Source organism: Octodon degus, unplaced genomic scaffold, assembly GCF_000260255.1.
Source record: "Octodon degus isolate 3935 unplaced genomic scaffold, OctDeg1.0 scaffold00017, whole genome shotgun sequence".
NCBI classification, from domain to species: domain Eukaryota; kingdom Metazoa; phylum Chordata; class Mammalia; order Rodentia; family Octodontidae; genus Octodon; species Octodon degus.
In genome coordinates, this window is record NW_004524593.1 from 6,602,977 (window position 1) to 6,623,765 (window position 20,789).

The window sequence follows — 20,789 nt, forward strand, 5'->3', positions numbered from 1 at the left end:
GCTGGGATCGAGTTGCCAGTGACTTGAGGCTTATGTGCTTTATTGAACTTCAAATAAAAATTCAGGGATTATAATTCTAGACCTTTCTACCAAGCTGTTCCCCCCCCACCTCCCGCATCTTCCTGGCACCAAAGTTGGAGGCATTGCTAGAAACTCTCCAGTGAAGAAAAGTTGACCAGTTACGTCCGCTGCAGATGTGAGGCGGAAGGCCAGGCTGCTCCCTGGACATGGCTGCCTTGTGGGCTTTGCCTTGGGGCTCTCTCCTCATCGCCCCACTGCTGCTTGCGCTTGGGGTGCGGTTGGCAGGTGCTGCTGCTCCTGCCAGCGCGTGGCTTTTGCTTTGTCGGAAGATCGTGCTGTTGTGGATTTACCGGGTCAGCAGGGCAAATGTCCGACGCCCAGCACCTCTTTCTTAAGGTTTGCTCTCACCGCAGCTCTCCGCAGGCGAAGGCAGCCTTCTGTTTCACGTGTCACACATTTCTGTAGTTTCTGCAGTGTGGAGGGCCCTCTTGGAGGAGCTCATGCTATCTAAGACAAGACCCCTTGTCGGGCCCTATAAAATCTCCTTGAAGGCAGAGCACATATTTCCATATTGTGTTAGGTGACTTTTGTTGATTTTAAAGAGCAGAATGGAGAAGCAGTGGAGGTCATTATGAACGGTGACAGGGCGTGTTTCAGTGATTACTTGGTCTGTAACTTGCTGTTGCTGTTTTGGTAGAGACAGCGGTTTGTCCACATCAGCAATTATCTTTTTAGTTGTGTAGACACTGCCCGTTACTTCTCTTTGCTTTCTCTTTTCTTCCTTAGTTTTGCCTAGAAGCTGAAGGTGAGGGGTGGAGCGCTAGAAGGTATTAGTCCATAGGAGGAAAAGATGTTTAACAAAACTCCTAAAATTTTTGACCTGAGCTTTGTATTTGGCCCCCAAAACGAAGTTGCCTATCTCAGGTTCAAGTCACTATTCACTCATTCTTTTCCTTACACACACACAGAAATCATTTTTAGATGGTTGAAATACGTTCAACACCTTTCCTACTCATGCAGTGGGTATTTGTCCAAAATTGATTCTTATTTAAAAACCTCTTCATCAGTCCAGTCAAACTAGTTCCTTTGCGCCTCCTGTAGCTTAACATGACCTGGGGAGGGGACAGGGGACAACAGAGTTTCATATGTGAACAGGGTTATTTGTCCTCCTGGTCTAGACCCCGTGTCTTTCACTTTACTCCCTGCTAAACTCAGACATGATGGAATTCGACTCTGATTTATTTATTTATTTTTTTGTATTTAGGACTGGGTGTACAGGGTGTACAGGGTCTCACTGCATAGATCGGACTCATAGTGATCCTCCTGTTTACAGCCTCCCAAGTGCTGGGATCGAACTCTTAGCCTCTGCGTCTAAGCAGATGCTTTGTGATTTGCTGCAGAATTTATGGAGGGCATAATTTTTTATAACACACCCTTCCTTCCCACTGCCGTTGATCTGTGTTCCTCACTCTCATTCTTCACCCTCATGTATCTATCAGTTGCCTTCAGTATTCTAGCTTTGGTTCTGTGATACCCAGAGACGAGCACCAATAAGCAGAGGGAGCTATTTCTGTTATTAGATAAGACTCATAAGAGAGGACAGGCCAAACAAAGCTTTTAGGTGATAGTCTGCTTTTTTTTTTTTTTCTAAAAAAAGCACAATACAGCAATTTATTTAGATGCTTAACATGAATGCAAAGGGAAACAAAGATCACAAAAATATACAAACTGCATGGTGTGTGTCATATATTTAATGGTATAAATAAATACACCAGGGTGGTGTGTAACTAAAGAAATAACTAAATATCCAATTTGAGTAGTCTGCTTTGTAGCCTCAGATCCCAAGAGGGTTTTTAGGAAGCTTATTTTAAGGAGCAAGCAGTTTCATGAGAGAGTTCTGTGAACAGAGGAATCCCCAGGGCCAGGCGTGGGGCCAGGCTGGGGGTGACCCAGGTCCTACGTCTCTGTATCTGGTGTCGTGTGTGATTGTGGAGTGTCTGAGTCCTAGTCTCACTAGGATCTGTTCTCATCAGCTGGCCATGCTGTTTTGTTTTAAACTTATACTTTTGTTCTGTGGATGTGGACCTTTCAGAATTGGTCAGGTTTTTTTTTTTCTTTTACTTTTTTGATCTGCTTTTGGAATATTGTCTCATGTTTATTTCCAAACTTTGTATTTCTAATACTGTGGGGGTTTTTTAATGCCTGAAAAAGCCTTTATCAAATTAGGGGGATGTCACAGTAAATCAGGCAACCAACAGGAGTGCCTGAGAAGAGAGGAGAGAGAGAGAGGTGATGTGTTTGGAACTGAGAACCAGCAGGGTTTGTGGTGTGTTGATGTGGACTGAATGAAAGAAAAGAATGAAAGACAACTCCTCTGGGCGTGTGGCAGGAGTCTAACACAGAGAGCAGACCTGCTAGATGCCCCAGTGGCAGTGCTGAGGGGGCACCAAGTCAGGAGTCCTGAGGAAGGAAATGAGGGGCTAAAGATGAAGTTCATAAGGATTCATGACCTCCCATGTGACCCATGAGGCCCCCAGTGGAATATCTATGGATATCAGCAGGGGTGCTCTGACTGAGCCCCAGGACAATCCAGGGTAAGTGGTCAGGGAGAGGAGGAGGCACTGGTGGAGACTGAGGAGTGGGGAACAGGTTCAGTTGGGACAAGAGGAAGAGCGTGGCCTCCTAGAACCCAAGTGAAACATAGGTATCAGGATGAGGGAACTTGTATATGTGTCAGGTGCTCCAGGGAAGTGCGTACTTAGATTTTACAAGGTCTAAATCACTGCCTGCTCAGTGTTCAGGATAATCATCTTGATTTGAGTTGAGCATAAAAAGTATAGTGCAGAGAATAAGTTGGAGACGTCAAGGACTGTGATATTTTTTCCTGTTTTTGGTTACTTATGTCCCTCCAGGCCTTCCTGTGGATGACTTGATCCTTGATTGCCTAGGAGAAGCCAGGAATCCTCACTCAAAGTTTTATGTTTTAGTGTAGTGTAGCGTCATCTGCCTGTACTATTTTGTTGGGCAGCTGCCAGTGTCTGTATTGTTTGGCTTTTCCTTTGACGTGGTCAGATTCCTTGAATGCTGGGAAATGAATCTGCTTGAGCTCAAACACTTGTCTGGAGCCTGAGTTGGAGGGAAGGGCTGGACTTGGGCTCAACACACAGTGCCGTGTATGGTCCCTCTACTGCTGTCTTTGCTTGGAGACTATATTTTACCTTCTTCAGAAAAGTCAGGTTGACAAGTGGGAAGGTATTTTTCAGAATGAGATTGTAACTGATCTGTATCTCTGTCTTCACTATATGGTGAGTTGTTGCCATGTAGTTGGGGAAACATTTAAAACAAGTGAACATAACCCATGTATTCCAGCTCTCCAAAGTGTTTTAGATGGCACTCATAGAAGAGTTAATAAATGCCATCAAATCAAATGGCAGTTATACCTCTCCCGAGCAAAAGCTGCCACACAGTGACAAATGAACTCTTCACGCATGTCTTTCTGTTTCCCGATTTTAAAGTCTAAATGACAGATGGGGCTGGTGAGATGGCTCAGTGGTCTAAAGCACCTACTTAGAACAAGCTTAGCAAAGCACAGCGACCCGAGGTTCAATCCCCCAGCACCACATGCCAGCCAGCCCCGCCCCCTGGTGGGCTGAGCTGGCCACATACACATACACACACACACAAAATAAATAAATAAATAAAAAATAATAAAAAAAAACCAAATTTAAAAAAAAAATAAATGACAGAGGACTTTCAGTTCCTTAGTGATGCCTCTTAGACAGCTTTGCTTCCCAGGGTCTGAGGGAAGAGGACGTCCCGGGACCACAGCAAATGTGAAGACATTTTTGTTCCGCGTTACTTAAGATGAATTTCTGCTCCAACACAGGTCTTTGCGTCTCAGCAGTGTGAAAGGTTAGCTTTCTCTGTGGCTTCTCAATTTCAGTGGAATAAAGATGGTTTCTCTAAGCCCTTAGACTCTTATTTTGTCTACCAGAAGAAGGCATGGATTATAAATATGGGCTGACGCACCCTCGCTTTGAGTTTGAGCTTCTGCTCTCTCCGCTGCTTTCCCTGGATACTTTAGCCAGAGTCAGTCCTGATGGCTTCGCTGTGGGTACTTGTTTGGGCTCCTGTGTTGCTCTCATTGGCTGCCCTTTTTCTGCTAAGAATACTTCCTATGCAGTGTGTCTAAAATCTTTCAATCATGGTACAGATTTGAAAAGATGTTAATGAAACATTTTCCATATCATTATGTGAAAGGGTCTATGATAAAATAATGTTCTGTATATTTGCTTTGTGCATGGCACTGTTTATGGGTATTTCATTAGTCCAGTTCTTTACCTTTAGTTTTTGGCTGTTATTTGTAGATAGGTTTTGGCTATGCTGTCCAGGCTAGTCTCAAACTTGTGGGCTCAAGTGGTTCTCCTGCCTCAGCCTCATGAGTGCTGGCACTGTACTGCCATACCTGGCTCTGCTTGTATTACTGTGAGGTCCCTGTAGGATACAAGTTCTTCTTAGGTACATTTTGCAGATGAGAAAATTGAGAAACTGTATGTTAGGCAGACAGGTCCTGGAGCCAGTTGCCTTCAGTGCCACTGTTTCTTACTACTTTCCAGTACTGTTTGTTCCATGGCTTAGTACTCCCTTTGTGTTATGTTTTCAGACTCCAGTGATAACTAGTGGGAAGTTGGTTGCTTATGAAAGGGTGACTCGGGTGATCTGGAGTGGTCAGGTTGGCCTGTAGTATCCAGGAGCTCACTGGGAACAATTGCTAGCCTCAGTGTACTTCATCCTTTCAAGATTTAAGAAAAATGTAAAACTGGCCAAGATAGCTCAGCAGACTGAAGCACCTGCTTAGGCAGAGTGCAGCGGCTGGGGTTTGATCCCCCACATGCTGTGCTGGCCCCACCCCCTGGGGTGCCCTGAGACAACATTGGAGACTGGGCATGGTGGCATGTGCCTGTAATTCCAGCACTGGGTGGCAGAAAACAGGAGAATCACTGCTAGTCCGATCTATGTAGTGAGACCCTGTAGACCCTGCACGAAATACATAAAAAATGTATTCCCCAGCCTTTTCTGGCCTAGATTTTTCTAGATACAGTGCAGAGCACAATGAGGGGTCCAGCATGGTCATGAAATTTTAATAGAATTTTGTGTCCATGTTACCTCCTATGTCTCCATGTCTCTAATATGTCATATATTATCTTTATTGGTGTAGTTAGGAGTCTTGGCTGCTTTGATAGGCTAGGCCTATATGCGGAGCCAGGTTTTCTACTAATACCTTTCTTCTTCCCAGTGAGGTGTCTTGTCAAGTTTGAACCTTGTAGAAAGTAAAAAGTCACATTACTGAAATGAATGTGGGGGTAAAGAGAAATACAAGTAGAGAATTACAAGTTGGCACTCGGAGGCCCAGGACAGATAGCCAAGGGTTGTCAGTGTGGTGTGCTGTGTTGGGGAGCCTCTCAGGTGGCCCCCAAAAGATCCCACCTCTTGGTGCTTTTGTGTAATCCCAGGTGGGGTCTTATGACTCACAGTCAGTAGAATAGAACAGACATTGTTTGGCACCTCCTAAGTTAGGCTAGCACATGCAGGAGGCTTAGAGAGGTCCTTCCTGTCTCATGCAATGCCAATTTTACATGGAGCCGTCCTGGCAGGAACTGAGACAAACTCCCAGCCAATAGGAATGAGACACTGTGACCCTCAGCATTGGGCCCTGATTCCTGTCCATTCCCAGGGAATGAGCTTGGAAGCAGACCCCCTCCATAGCCTTAGCGGAGACACAGCCCCAGCCAGCACAGGATTACCATTTTATTGGAGACACTAAGGTAGAGATATGCAGCTAATGTGCATTTGGTTTCCAAGTTCACAGTAACTGATATAATAAATATGTGCTTGCTAAACCCCTGAGCTGTACAAGAATGGGCTACGAATGTACTACTAATAAATACAATGAGATTTTCTGTTGTGGGGGTGGGTCTCTACGTACACTGCAACAGATCACAGAGGATGTATTAAGTTTCAGGTGTCCACGCTGTCGGGGATAAGGGTCCAGACTGGGGAAGGGGAGAGATAATCAAGCACAACATGGAAATGGCTGTCCAGTCCCATCCATAGGCACCCAAGTAAAAATGATGAAAGCTGGAGAAAGACAGGCACTAACGTGATTCATGGCTTAAAACAATGTACTTGACAAGAGCAATCATGACATGTTAAATTAGGATAATAAAGACACCTACTTTATCTGACTTCTAAAAATATGCAAAGGATTTGAAAATGTGGTTACTCGTGTTTTGTGTTATATTTTAAATTAATGTATTTTAAGGTAAGTTCTTAAAATATATCCCTTTTTGTTCTGTGCAATTCTTTGAAAGCACAGAGACAGGGTTCTTTTTCCCATGCAGGCCTTCACACAGATGTATTGCTTTGATTTCTGATCTTTGGTGATTTATATTGCTGTACATTAGAAGAAGACACATGTGCTATGTCTTTGGCATTGAGGAAGGTATAGAGGAAGGAGCACTAGTAATAACAGTGACCCACTGGAAGACACTGGATGGACACTTAGGGCCATCTGCTGTGTATGGTGTCACATGTCCAGTGGGAGACTTGTTTGCTACAGGGGGGTCCTTGGCTGTGTAATTGGTTTTTCTGTACTTAACGTTATGTCATGAAGTAGTGTAAAATTCCAAAGAAGAGTTTTTGTTTCTGTTTAGGATTTCTGATTTTTTTTTTTAATAGGTGGAGTATTGTATTTTACTTTATTTTATTTTTGGTGGAACTGGGGATTGAACTCAGGCCCTTGCACTTGCCAGGCAAGCGCTTATTCTACTGAGCTATTTCCCCAGCCCCTAGGCTGTGTGTTTTTAATTTTTATATTTTGTATTAAGTCAGCTACTTGAGCTCCACAATGAGCTGTTTCATTCTTCATTTGGTAACAGCACAGTTGGGTTAATCAGCTTTTCATTGCCATCACAAAATACTTGAGGAAGTCAACTTAAAGGTGAAGAAAATGATTTGGCTTATGGTTTGAGCATCCGTAGTGTCTTGGCCTTGTGGTTTCCGGGCCTTGGGAGAAGCAGAGCATCGTGGGGAGAGGCATGGCGGGGAAAAGCCCCTCACTTCTTGGCAGCTAGAAAGCCCAAAATGAGGGGTGTAATCAAAGGACAGATGGGGCTTTTATGAACTTTGCTTGAGCATGAATGACTTCATTGTTTCTTTGCATTTTTCTTGGGATGAAATCTAACACTAAGTTGACTATGAGCATTTCCTTCATAGTTTTTCTGTTAATCTGTCACTTTATCACCTAAAGAATGTAGTTAGAATTACTGGATTATTACCGAGTTGATGAATTCCAAACTTTTGCATTCACTGTTTTTTTGTTTTGTTTTGTTTTGTTTTGTTTTGTTTTGTTTTAAGATTGAGACTCTTCATAACCTTAAGGGTGGCAATTCTATCCATTCATAAATTTTCTATCTTTAGTTTTTATGCATTTTTGTTACATATTAGTTTAGAAAAAATTATTAGTTTCTTTGAGTTAATTTTTGAAATATGGCCAAATTTAGTTGTATTGTGGTTTTACTTTTTGTGAGTCATCCTCTAGGCTATGTTTGCCTTATGTGGTTTGAGGAATAATGAAACTTGCCTGAGAATCTTAATCAAATTCTTAATTTATATTTGAGATCTCTCTTTTGAAACTGAGAAAATGGATTATTATTAGGGTGGAAGTATCATATTCTACTTAAGTACTGCTTGTTGGTGAATCTGGGCTCTCTTCCCAGAAATGTTAAATTACCTTGGTTAGAATTTTCATCCATCTTTTGCTTCCATTTTTCACCTTTTTCCTTAATTCTTTGTTGGGAGTTTGCCAGAGTCAACCAGAAAATGTCTCATGTGCTTTAAGCTTTGAGAAAAGAAAATTGATAAAATGACTCAATAATCAAAATGAGTATATCCAATTTGTAATTGTCTACCTTCTGATTTTTCTCCTAGAAAATTTTAATCCATGAGAGTGTCCTTCCCTGGCTAATTGGCACAGGTCCATCTAGGCAGATTTACCTTGAATCTGGCCCACGTACATGTGTGGAGTGTGGAATACTTTCACTTGATCTGTGCCTAACTTTGTAACAAAATGCACCTACTCCAAAATACAACATAATGTTTCCTGATCAACAATTACATGTAAAGAACATATTCCTGGCTTCTGATGTTCTATTCTGCTTCTTCCTTATATAACCATGAGTGGTTTGTATTTTTAAGGATCCATTTTTTTTAGGTTGAGTTTGTGCTAATCTTGATCAATCTCAGTGAATTATCCATTGATTATTACCCTTCAAGGAATTATAATAGGAAATGTATGGTTCCTTTCTATCCTGTGTCTGTCAGTTTAGTGATTAAATTTAACCTCTGGAAGGTGTTTTAGAATATGGGAAAGTGTAAATATTTATCAGTAGCTGTATAAAACTAGCATGCCGCAGGTCTGCATAATCTGATCCAGCATTCTGATTCTGCATGTACCAGACGCCTATTTTTCTGGTAGTAAGCAGAGATTTTTCAAATTCATTCAGTGGGGTGGTGAATGGCAGATTTACAACTTTTCTTTGACCTTTGACTGGACTATATTCAGGGCTTTTAGCTCTTGTGGAGCAGATGAAAGCTTTAGCATTTGACATCAAGCCCACTGACACGTCAGGCACATGGTCTGTGGGGTGGGGAAGCGGAAGTAGTGAAGTTAGAGTCCCTATCCCCTCCCACATGTGGGTCTCTTTACCAAGCAGGTCCAGCATCTTTACACAGGTGGCCTATGGCGATTTATGTTCCTCATTTTGTCTTTTTTTCCCCTATAGCTGTTGTTAACTTGGACAATTCCGTGGTGGACCTGGAGACCCTTCAAGCTCTCTATGAGAATGTGAGTAATAGAAGGAATTTTATGTGTGAGTATAAAATATATACACAGTATACATCTCTGTACACATGTAGGCTCGTTGTTTTAATATTCTCCAAGGAACTTTGATCTGGATACGCTGAATTTACACAAACAGGGATTTGTAACGACACTTTCTAGGAAAACATGGACAAATGTATATGCTCATGGTTTTAGAGACTGTGATTCAAAATATGTTGTTTGTGAAGTCACTTGTGTTTCTGCTTTTGAAATATTAGTTCTTATGTGGGAGCTAATTTGGTCCAAGCCTGCTTCTATGCACTTTACACACACACACACGCACACACACACACACACACACACACACAATTTCAAGTATTTACTTCACAGAAATTGAATATTCAGGGCCAGCCAGATAGCTGAGCAGACTAAAGTGCCTGCTTAGGCAGAGCACAGTGGCCGGGGTTTGATTCCCCAGTGTGCTGTCGTCCCCCCCCCCCCCCCAGTGTGGGGGGAGGGGCTGCTGAGAATGCAATTAAGACTGGTCGTGGTGGTGGCGCATGCTTGTAATCCCAGCTCTTGGGAGGCTGAAAACGGGAATCACTTCAAGGCTGATCTATATAGTGAGACCCTGTGGACCCTGTCCTAAATACATTAAAAAAAAAAAAAAGAAATTGAATATTCAAGATGCATAGCCTGCTGATTTGATCTGTATACATATTGCATGATCATTGATATAATTAGATGAACAGATATATTGCTACTCAATCTGAACAGTAGGACTCCAGAACTTATTTACCTTATAACTGAAAAAGTGAACGTTTGCACCCTTTGATCAATACCTCCCCACTTCCCTGACTTCTCACCCTTTGACAGCTACCATGACATTGCCGTATCTGGGCTCAGTATTGTATGATTTTTTTTTTTTTTTTTTTTTTTTTTTTGTCTTATTGTGTCCGGCTTATTTAACATAGCATCATGTTCTCTGGTTTCACACATGGTGTTGCAGTTGTTAAGACCTCCTGCTTTCTTAGGACTCGATACTATTTCATGGTGTGTATATGTACCAGTTTCTTCATCATTCGTTTATCAGTGAGTACTGAGACTGTTTCCGTGTCTTGGTGGTTATCGGTAATGATTCCGTGAAGATCATGTTGCAAGAACATCTTCTACATAACAATTTCACTTCCTTTGTGCCAGAAGCAGTATTGATGGACTATGTGGAAACTCTGTTTTTAATTTTCTCGCATAAACACCACGGTTTTCCATAATGGCTGCACCAGTCTATTCCCACCAACAATGCGTATGGTTTGTCTTTTCCCCACATTTTTGCCAACACTTATCTCTTCTCTTGTTCATAATAGCCATCCTAAGAAATGCAAAGCTCATCTCACTGTGGCTTTGATTTGCACTTCTCTGAAGAACTATTATATCTAGAAAAGAGTCGTGGCATACTCTCGCTTTGTCTCTCAGATGCACATTAGGGTTCTTTTTCTATTTCTGCTCTTGCCTGTGATCTGCCTGGTATATAAGCTGGTGTGCTGTTGGGGATGTGGTCTTAGTTCTTGGCTTTTCTGTCCCAAGTCAAAGAATTTCTGGGTCTGGCAGGTGCATGTGGTGAAGGCTCTGTTCTTCGACTATTCCTTTGACAATTATGTGTGTGGCATACTGGTCCACTCTTGAGTTAGATTCTCTAAAACTTACACATTTGCGATCTCCCTTGTGAACTTGAGATCTTTCCAAGAGATGGTATTTCTCATCATGCATCGTACAGATTCTGCCAGTTCAGCATAGAGTTGTTACCCAAATAGCACAGTGAGTGTGAACTTTTGATGAGACCAAGTCATGACCGAGTACTCAGAGGAAGGTTTAAGTGATCTACCATGTAGTTCTCACTATATGGTAGAAGAACCTGGAACACTCAGTCCTGTGTTCAGGGCATCGGTGTGTGAGTGTTAGGATGCGGACTTTCCATGTTCCATGACTCTTTCTTGCTAACCCTCTGCCCAGCAGGAAGACAGTGCTCATCAGCCTGCTCTGTGCTGCTAAGCAATACGGGACACCTGCCACAGAAGGGCGGCGGGATTGGATTTTCCTCACGTCGTCACAGGATTCAACCCTTTAGTGGCTCCAAGTCAGAAACTGCAGGGTGAAGCAAAGCTGCTTATTTCCTCGTGGTCAGGAGCAGGGAGGGGACGTAGCACAGAGGAGGAAGGAGCCAGTGACTAGACATAGCGCCCAAGGGCACAACTGGATCAGCCACTCAGACACACCCAGAAGCATGCATTGCTAGTGCCCTGGGTGGCGCTTAAGCCAGTCACGTTAACAGTCTAGCTTAACTGTCACAAGCATCCTATGGAAGAAGTGAGGACATGCCAGGGGAAGGGACTTTCTTCACCAAGTGATAGTGAGCTGAGATATCAGGATATGTGTGTTAATCTTTCACATATATTACATGTGCATATATCAGTCCTTGAGACTACGTATTGTGTGGGTACACCTATGTACATAACAGTCTTCCTTGAACCTAGTGTATTAATGTATAGAAATGTACACAGACAATTATAGTATCTTGTGCAATTATATTCAGTAGTAATGTTACATATTTTCTTAGTTTTTAGTCTTTCAAAGTAAGGTGATTTCACAAAAAAATTCTGATTCAGGATAAACTATGTACCTACTCAGAATTTATATTATTTAAAAAATTGTTAGATTCAAAAATCTTCGGGAGATTCTCAGGATCATTGCCTTGCCCATCTTCTACATATAACAATATGGCTTGACATTGTCATGTTTCCTAGCTCTTCTCCTTTTCCTCTCTTGATTAGTTAGTCCTCAAGATCCTGCTTCCCTTTTACTTGTATTATACCTTTCTATTTGTATTTCTTCTTTTGAGTTCTTATACTAGGGAAACTATACAATGTTTACACTTGTGTGTCTGGTTTATTTCACTTATGAGTATATGTTGAAGTGGCATCCACTTCAATATAAAAGCTTCGAGTTTATCATTCTTAATAGCTGAATAATAACTCCATTGTGTAAAAATTATGGGGCCAAAGAGGAAAGTGATTGATGATGTAGAGTGTGCCTAAGGAGAGTCACATGGAGAGAAAACATTCTCTCAGGCTTTCACAGAGAGCACATTGTCCATGCAATGGCCGTGACCCATCCACATGGCTGACACTGACAAAGGTTCTACAATCTGAGGTACAGGATCTCAGGATAAATCCTGAGGAGATTTCACTGACCTTATCAGACCCAAAAGCTACAACTCTTGTTGCATAAGTCCTGCTTTACCTTGGTCTTAACCATCCAGCAGAAAAGTATAAAAACAAAATATAAGAAATAAAGCCATACTGTTATGTTATGTTGAGCTGTAGGGGACTCAGTTCAACAGTTTCTGACATTGCTAGTAATAGACCCAATACTATTATGGACTACTGGACTCTTTCAGAATATTTTGCTGAGTTTACACACCCATAATATTCAAATAACAGAACTTAACAAAAAAAAGGGGATACAGATGAATGTCCATTTTTGTTTCTATGTATTCAAAGTGGTTAGGATAGATATATGGTTACATTCTCTTAATGAATAGAGGGATTTGTTCTAATGGTGTTTGTAAATAAGATATCATATCCGCATCTTGTACCGCAATTAACCACTAGGAAGAATGTATGCAATGTGTTAATTATTGAAACTGTCCAACCAAAAAAAATTGTTCTTTGCATTATTTTAAAATTTAAATATTGTGAATTATATGTGTTTATATTGGTACAAAGTCATGTTACGATTAACAAATCAATTGTCATGATAATTAGAGAATGCACTGGAGTAATTGAGAGAACTCATATATTCACCATCTCCTTTACTGTTTGTGGAAAGACCACTGGAATCTAGTCTCTTAGCAGTTCTGAAATGCACAGTATGTTTACTATATTTACCACACTGTGTAATGCAGCTTTTAGAAAGAGTTATTTCTATTTAGTTGAGCCTTTGTCCCCTCTGTCATCATTTCCCCGTCCCACGCCAGCCCATTTCTGGTAATCGCCATTCTACATGATGTTTTTTGAATAAGAATGTGAAAACTTGACGTATTTGTCTTTCCGTGCCTGGTTTATTTCACCTAGCATAACACTTTCCAGTCCCATCAGTGTTGTTGCAAATGATAAATTTTCTTTGGCTTTTAAGACTGAATAGTGTTCCTTGTGTATATACCACATTCTGGATACTATGTTGATTCTGTTAACTTGATTATTGCAAACAGTGCTGCAGGACCTTCGAGAGTACAGTTGTCACTGCCACATACCTATTTCACATCTTTTTCTATACATTCCCAGAAGTGGGATTGCTGGTCATACGGTAGTGCTAAGTTTAGCTTTTTGAGGAACATCCACACATTTTTCCATAATAGCTGTACTGTAAATTTCTATTTCCACTGATAGTATCCAAAGTTTCCCTTTTCTCCACATACTCACCATGTGTATTGCTTTTCTTCTTATTATTCATGGCCATTGTGGCCAGTGTGAGGTGCTGGCACTTCATGGTTTTAATTCACATATCTCTAATGATTAGTGGTGTTAAATAATTTTAATATGCCTGTTGGCTGTTGGTAGATCTTCTTTTGAGAACTGTCATTTGCCCATCTTTAAATGGGGTTTTAAATGTTTTCCATTTACATTCCCTATATTTTGACTATTAACCTCTTAGCAGATGTGTCCCCTTCCACGTTTTATGTATTTGATGTCAGAATTTACATCACTTTGTAGTGTATATCCCTTGATGCTTTTGTGAGCTATTTTGTTATTATAGTTTTATGTTTTAATCCTCACTGTGAAGCATGTTAGATAAAATTGCTTCACACACCATCATGACAGCCTTAGAATGTTCTGGCTATCACTCTGCATTACTGACACTGTTCAGTTTTATGCTTGTGTATGATTATGTTATCAGTTAGTGTTCTTTGTTTCAGCTTACAGAATTCCTTGTGACAGTTGCTGCTGGGCAGGTCTAATGGTGAACTTCCTTACCTTGTGTTTGTCCAAGTTGTGTATGTTTCCTTCTTGGCTCCTCAGTGATTTACTGATTGTCATATGGAGATGCTTTTATCTATATAATATGGTTTCTTGTCTGTCGTTGCTGTAAGAATTTTTTCATTGGCTTTGATTTCTCATATTTTGTGTTTCAAGGAAACTTTCCATGAAGCTGATTGGAAATCTTTAAACTTCTTATACATGGATGTTGGCATCTTTTCACAAATTAGGTTGAGCTTCCAGTTATTATTTCCTTAAATAGGATTTCTGGCCCTTATTTTTATCCTCCCTCTTCAATTCTTACTGGACATTGATTAGGTGTTGTGATGGTAGCCCATAGCCCTGGAGGCGTTCTTCAGTCATTATTTTTCTTTTTCTCCTTTCATTGGATAATCACAAATGTTTTGTCACTGATTCTTCAGCTTGATCACACCCACTGTTTCAGCTTCCTACTGTGTTTTATAATTCAATCCTTTTTATGTTTTTCATCTCTAGAATTTCCTTTTTTAAAATTCCCATGTTCTATTTCTGACAGACTTTTTTTTTGTGTGTTTATACATTGTTTTCCAAGTCTCATTTAATTTTTTGATGTATATATTTTATTGTTCACTGAATTTTAGGAGGAGTATTCTGAATTCTTTGTCATTTCATGGATCCAACTTGGGTTAGTTTCTTTGAGAAGTGTCATATGTTTTCCTGAGTCTTTGTATCCTTGCGTTGGTGCTTGTCTACCTTAGGAGGTAGCTGACCACCATTTACAGTTTTTACAAGGCTATTCTTTGACAGGGCTGGCCTTCACCATTTAGGTTAGCCTGTGATTTCTAGATGGTGAAGCTGCTGGTGACTGCGGGTGAGGAGAGGCTGCTTTCAGGTTTCTGGTCTGTGCATTGCTTTCTTCCTGAGTTTAGGCTGGGCAGCTGTCTGTGCTCTCCGCTCAGGCTGAGGTGTGGCATATTCATTGCGGTGGTTTTGGCTGGCTGGATCACATGACTGTGGGAGTTTAGCAGTTTCACAGCCTTGTGTGAATGGCCCTCTTGTCAGGCGGAGTCACTGGTCAGGACAGAAGTGGTCAGCTGCTGTGTTCAGTGGAAATGCATGACTGAGGTTTACCTCCAGGACTCAGTGGTGCTTTGGGGGGCATTTTGAATCTTGATTAGGAACTTTTCAACTCCCAAATACGGTGGCACTAGCCCCCAGTCTTTGCTGTAATTCCCTGTGGAAGTAGTCATCTTCCTTGGGTGAGGCCCTAAGTTATGGTTTGTGGCTGATCAAGGATGCTGTCCATCTAGGGATTCAAGCCAGATAAAGCTTCTGTGAGCAAGCAGCTGAGCTTTGCAGAGCTCTGCTTTTAGTTGGTGGTTGATTAGTGCTATTCCTGGTGGGTAAACAGAGCTACTGCCAAGATCGACTTGCTCATTGCTGAGGGTTTTGGCTCCTTGCATTGTTTGTGTGTGACCCCAGGCTGTCTGCCTATGCCACTTTCCCTTGCTTTCCCTATAAGGGGAGGTGAGAGTAAGATCCTTCCAAAACATCTTGGAATGCTGGGGAACCTAGCTGTTTACCTCTGGTTCTGTTTTCCTTCTGTAGAAACTGCTTTTTCTGGGGAATCCACTCTGTGTGGGTGCTGTGCTGACTCAGGAGGGGGAACAAAAGGATAAAGGTGAAATGAGTGTTTCTCTTTCCTCATTCTACGCACCACCCTAGTAACGAAGAGTTATTCTCAATTTGGGGTCTTTCAGCAAGGCTTTATTGTTTGTGTATTGCTGCTAATTGAACTTTCTGTGAGGGTATTGAAGACAGCCCCTCCTATCTTGCCATCTTATTGACCTCACTATGTTTAAGTTCTTGTAGTCGTACTATATGAAAATAGAACCAGTCTTTTGAATTCATAGAGCAGAAATAGGGCCAGAGGTATACAACAGTACAGAGCCTGCCTGAAAAACACATATACAAAAGAAAAAAAAAAAAAAACCACTATAATATAACAGAATGACTGAGGTTTGCCTCCAGAACTCAGTGGTGCTTTGGGGGGCATTTTGAATCTTGACTAGGAACTTTTTCAGCCCCCAAATATGGTGGCATTAGCCCCTACTCTTTGCTGTAATTCCCTGTGGAAGTAGTCATCTTCCTTGGGTGAGGCCCTAAGTTATGGGTGATTTGTATATAACAGAAATTGATTTCCTCCAATTCTAAAGTCTTGGTGATTCCAGGTGAAGGCCTGGGAACTTTGTGTCTCATAAGGGCCTGCTTCTTGGTCCATAAAAGTTGATCCTTTTGTTGAAATCTTACATGGTAGAAGGGACAAGGACGCTCTCTGGGATCTTGTAGAAGGATTGTAGCCCCAATCATTAGGACCTTGACATCATAATCTAGTCACTTTTCAAAGTCCCTACCTCCTTATACTGTCACACTAAGAAAAATGTTTGAATGTAAGAACTTGAGAGGTGCAGAGACACGTAGTAGAGCCTGTTAGCTGCCACTGCTTCAGTTTGTGATTCTGTTTTTATTGTTGTTAAATTTGATGATTCTATTGTTCATATGTAAATTCTCAACTAATATCTGATTAATAGCCGTTATAATCTCCTTAATTTTACTATGTAATAGCTAGCTTCAAACAGGCTGCAGTTTTGTTACCTTATAACATGAATAAGAGTTCACACAATCTGCTCTTCCTGTGTCACCCTAAACGATACAGGGCATAGCAGCCAAAGCTCTGTTCCAGCTACATGAAATCTGAGATTATTGTTGCCATAAAGAGGGATTACGATTCTAGGTGTTTCCTTTCATTTGTAGTGTACTTGGTAAGGAAAGTCCAGCAACCCCATCTAACTATAATAGAAGGTTTATATTTTCTCTAAACTATTTAATATGCATTTAATGATTGTTGAATGATGAAAGAAAGAAAGAAAGAAAGAAAGAAAGAAAGAAAGAAAGAAAGAAAGAATTCTTTGAAATAAGAGCTAAACATAATAGAATGATCTGTTGGCATATGACTCGAACTCTCTTTTCAAGTGTTCTCCCAGACACCTAACTTAAGAAAACATGAAGACAAGCCACCTGACCTAGATTCTCTAGTTTTTGTTTCCACCTTCTCTTGTCCAAAAAATCATGTGATTATCTTAGGACCCTCTTATGTTCCACCCAGAGATCTTCAGTCCTTCTGAAGAAAGGTGTTCAGATATTGCTGACTCTGAGAAGAGAGAGGTAGGGAGAAGGGGGAAAGGAGGAAAACAAAGGGAGGGAGATCTTTTTATTGAAATATAAGGGCTGGGGAGATAGCTCAGTGGCACAGGCACCTGCCTGATAAGCCCGAGGTCCTGAGTTTGATTCCCAGTACCAAAAAAGAAAAGGTTAATTATTGAAAAATATTTACACAATGCTAGCTACAACAAGCACTGTGCTAAGATTTGTGCTTGGTAGTGGTAGCCTCTGGCTTTGATATCTAAGAATTTTTGAGAAGAAGGCCCTCAGTAGATGTTGTTTTTCAGCCACGTGTACACACTCAGCACAGAAGGAGAGGCAGGAACACACAGCTGCAGCTCTGGCGGGAGCACAGTCCATAGGGAAAACATCTGTGAAGAAGGGACATGGCACAGGAGGAGGAGCTATGCAAGAAGAAAGAGGAGGGGTTCTAAGCAGAGAGAAAGGTTTGCTGATATTAAGAAGTGGGGAAGAGGAGTTAGCAAATTCAAGGGAAAGATTAGTGTAAGTAAAAATGGGCAGGAGGAGAGGATGCGGGCACAGACAGTATCTCGACTTAGCTAGTGATTTGAGGATGTACTAAGGGGATTATGCAATGTTTTGCTTTCCCTTTGAATTTTTTCAATTCCCTTTAATGTATTCTGAGGGGTATGTGTATGTGTGTGTGTGATATGTGTGTGCACACACATATATAATTTAAAATTTTTTTTTCCTGTTCTATGTTGCTTTTGTCATTATGAAATGTTTTTCTCTCCTGTCTTAATACTCTTTGCCTTGAAGTTTAACTGATATTTAACTAGAACTTCTAGGTTTGGGATACTGCTTGCAGAGTTTTTCCTTGGTCTGTGTACTTTCAGCTTACTGCGTCCCTGTGTTTGAATTATGTTATTTGTAGGCAATGCATATTTGGTTGTGTTTTTATGTACTCTGTTAATCTCTTCCTTTTTGTGTATTTCAGTTGTCAACATTTAGCATAACTATTATCATGGTTGGGCTTAGGTCCTTTCTGTTGTTGTTACTCACCTTTTTAGTTTCTGTGATTACTTTTTTCTGCTTCATTTTGGATTATATACATATTTTTGAGTGTATTTATTTATGTGAGTGCTGGTAGGTTTTATTACAAATTATTTTGCATGGTTTACTTTTCACTGGTCTATTCTAGCATGCTACTTTTTTGAATTTTTTTATTAGCACTTATCAGTTATACAGAATAATGGATTTTATTTTGGCGTATTTATACTTGCATATAACATACTTAGATCATTTCCACCTTTTCTGTACTCCCATCCCAAAGGTTCTTATTCCCCAGTACTGAGGATTGAACCCAAACCCTTATACATGCAAAGCGCTCTGTACTCCAACTGTCTGATATGCTTTTAATGACAGCCAAATGACCAGGATCACGCTTTGATGTGTAGGTGTCATGTCTGAGTAGGATATCATACTCTGTAGTACTTTCTACATGCTGTGCCTAATTCAACGTTGTTATTGTGGTAGATGGGGTCAGTGTTGGCCAACATGTTGTAATACTCTTAGAATTCTTGAAAACTGGTCAGTTGTTGAAGAAGATGACCAATTTGTGTTTGCCCTATCCAATTATATTTAACTGCTTCTACCTCATCATGTACTTTTTTTTTTTTTAAGGAACTGTTTTTATTTTTTGTCTTTTTTTTATTTTATTTTTTCCTACTGGAAATCCAACTTGGGGCCTTGCTGTTGCCAGGCAGATGCTACACTGCTGAGCTACATTCCCGGCCCTTGTGCTTTCGTTTTCTAAATAACAAGTTCTAGCCTAAGTTGCTCAACTGTAGAGACTTCTTTAACATCTTAGTGACCACTCCCTTGTACGTTACCTGTGGATGGAATGGCCCCCAACTAAGAGCAGCTGCCAAGATGACTGGGGAGTGAGAAAAGGAGGATTTCCCACAAAACAAAGTCTTTCCAACAGAGCCAGGATGGCAGGACACATTTTTTTAGTGGTGTTCTAGAAATTGTAGTATTCATATCTAACCTTTAGTGAAGGGTGTATGAGCTTGAAGGTTGAATTTAGGGCCTCACACATACTAAGCACATCCTCTACCACTGAGCCATACCTGTGGCCTACTTTTTATGTCTTGGTGGTACTAGAGGTTGAACCCAGGGCCTCATGTGTGTGGAGTACTGTGTATCCCAGTATACTTAACGTTTTATTTCACACATGAGTATCATCTATATGCACCTATGAGTCTATAATGCCTTATTGCCATTTTTTGTTCTAAATATCCATATTAAAATAACAGTCTTTTTATATTTACTTACATTTTCTCATTTCTAAAGCTCTTTATTTGTTCTTCAGATTAACTTTTTCTTCAGTATCACTTCTCTCCAGCCTGGATGTGTATTTTTAATAATTTTTGAATACTAATATTTCCAATGCTTAATTTTGTCTGTTTTCTGTATTCTTAGATGTCTCTATTATTGTCTTTATTATTGAAGATTGTTTTTGTTGGATACATAAGCCTGGTCTTGGGCTGGCCAGATAGCTCAGTGGACTACAGCGCCTGCTGAGGCAGGTGCAGGGACCAGGGTTTGATCCTCCACGTGCCATGCTGGCCCTGCACCCAGGGTGCACTGAAGACTGGGCATAGTGACGCCTTCCTGTAGTCCCAGCGCTTGGGAGGCTGAAAACAGGAGGATCTCTATGAGTCTGATCTGTGTAATGAGACCCTGGAGACCCTGTACTAAATATATTAAAAAAGAGAGAGAGATTAAAAAAATCTGGTCTGACAATTTTTTAATTTTAACATGGTAAAGAAGTTCCACTTATGTGTGGTCTACATTCCTTCTTACTAAAGCCCGCCAGCACTGGCATACCCGATGGAAAAGGTCTCTTCCCCTCCTCTTCTTGATTTTAAGATTTTCTTTTTGTCTGATGTCAATCAGTTGTTTTTATATCTTGGTGTGGTTTTCTTAATATTGAACTTGATTGACTTCCTGATTCTATATGATTCTTTTCACCTTTGGGAATTTTTCAATATTGAAATATTATTTCTTCCCTATTGTCACAAGTGTATCCTTGCAAGGCAAGAATGACACCTTTAACATTTTATCATAGATACTTAAATTCTGTTCATTTTATTTTTATTTTTTTCTTTCACTTGGATATTACATACTTTCAATGGCTCTTTTCTTGGTTGTCTTTATTCTGCCTATCCAGTGAATAATATTTATTTTTAAATTGCAATTGTCTTTTGATGTTTCTCTGTAGGTTAGTTTTTAACAGTTCTATATTTTAAAATTCCTTGCATTTTAAAAATGTTGATGCATCTTTTATTACAAATTGAACAATTGTATTCAAGATAAATATACACATAGACAAATTTAGCAAATAAACCAGGAGCTGCGTCAAGAGTCTGTGCTACACAGGCCACTCAAAAAATTTGGACTCAGAATTTATAAAACTTCTTACATTTATCAAAAACTCAAACAAATACAAAAGATATAAAAAGACAATTCAAAGAAAAATATGCTTATTCAATAAACATGTGAAAAATGTGTATTTTCTATAACAAAATTAATAGAAAACATCAATGAAATACCTTTTCATCTCCAATCAAAAAGCAAAAACAGTCTCTCTTACAAGCTATCTTGATATAAACTGGTACAAGCTCATT

At 40.3% G+C, this 20,789-nt stretch overlaps 1 protein-coding gene across 1 annotated transcript in view; it reads left to right on the forward strand.

The window, feature by feature from the left end:
* Fmn2 (formin 2) overlaps positions 1 to 20,789 on the forward strand; it is a 402,068-nt gene that overhangs the window by 198,334 nt on the left and 182,945 nt on the right. Inside the window, exon 6 of the mRNA XM_023710382.1 lies at positions 8,865 to 8,926. Within this exon, the coding sequence (XP_023566150.1) occupies positions 8,865 to 8,926 (62 nt within the window). The remainder of the gene's footprint in view (positions 1 to 8,864; positions 8,927 to 20,789) is intronic.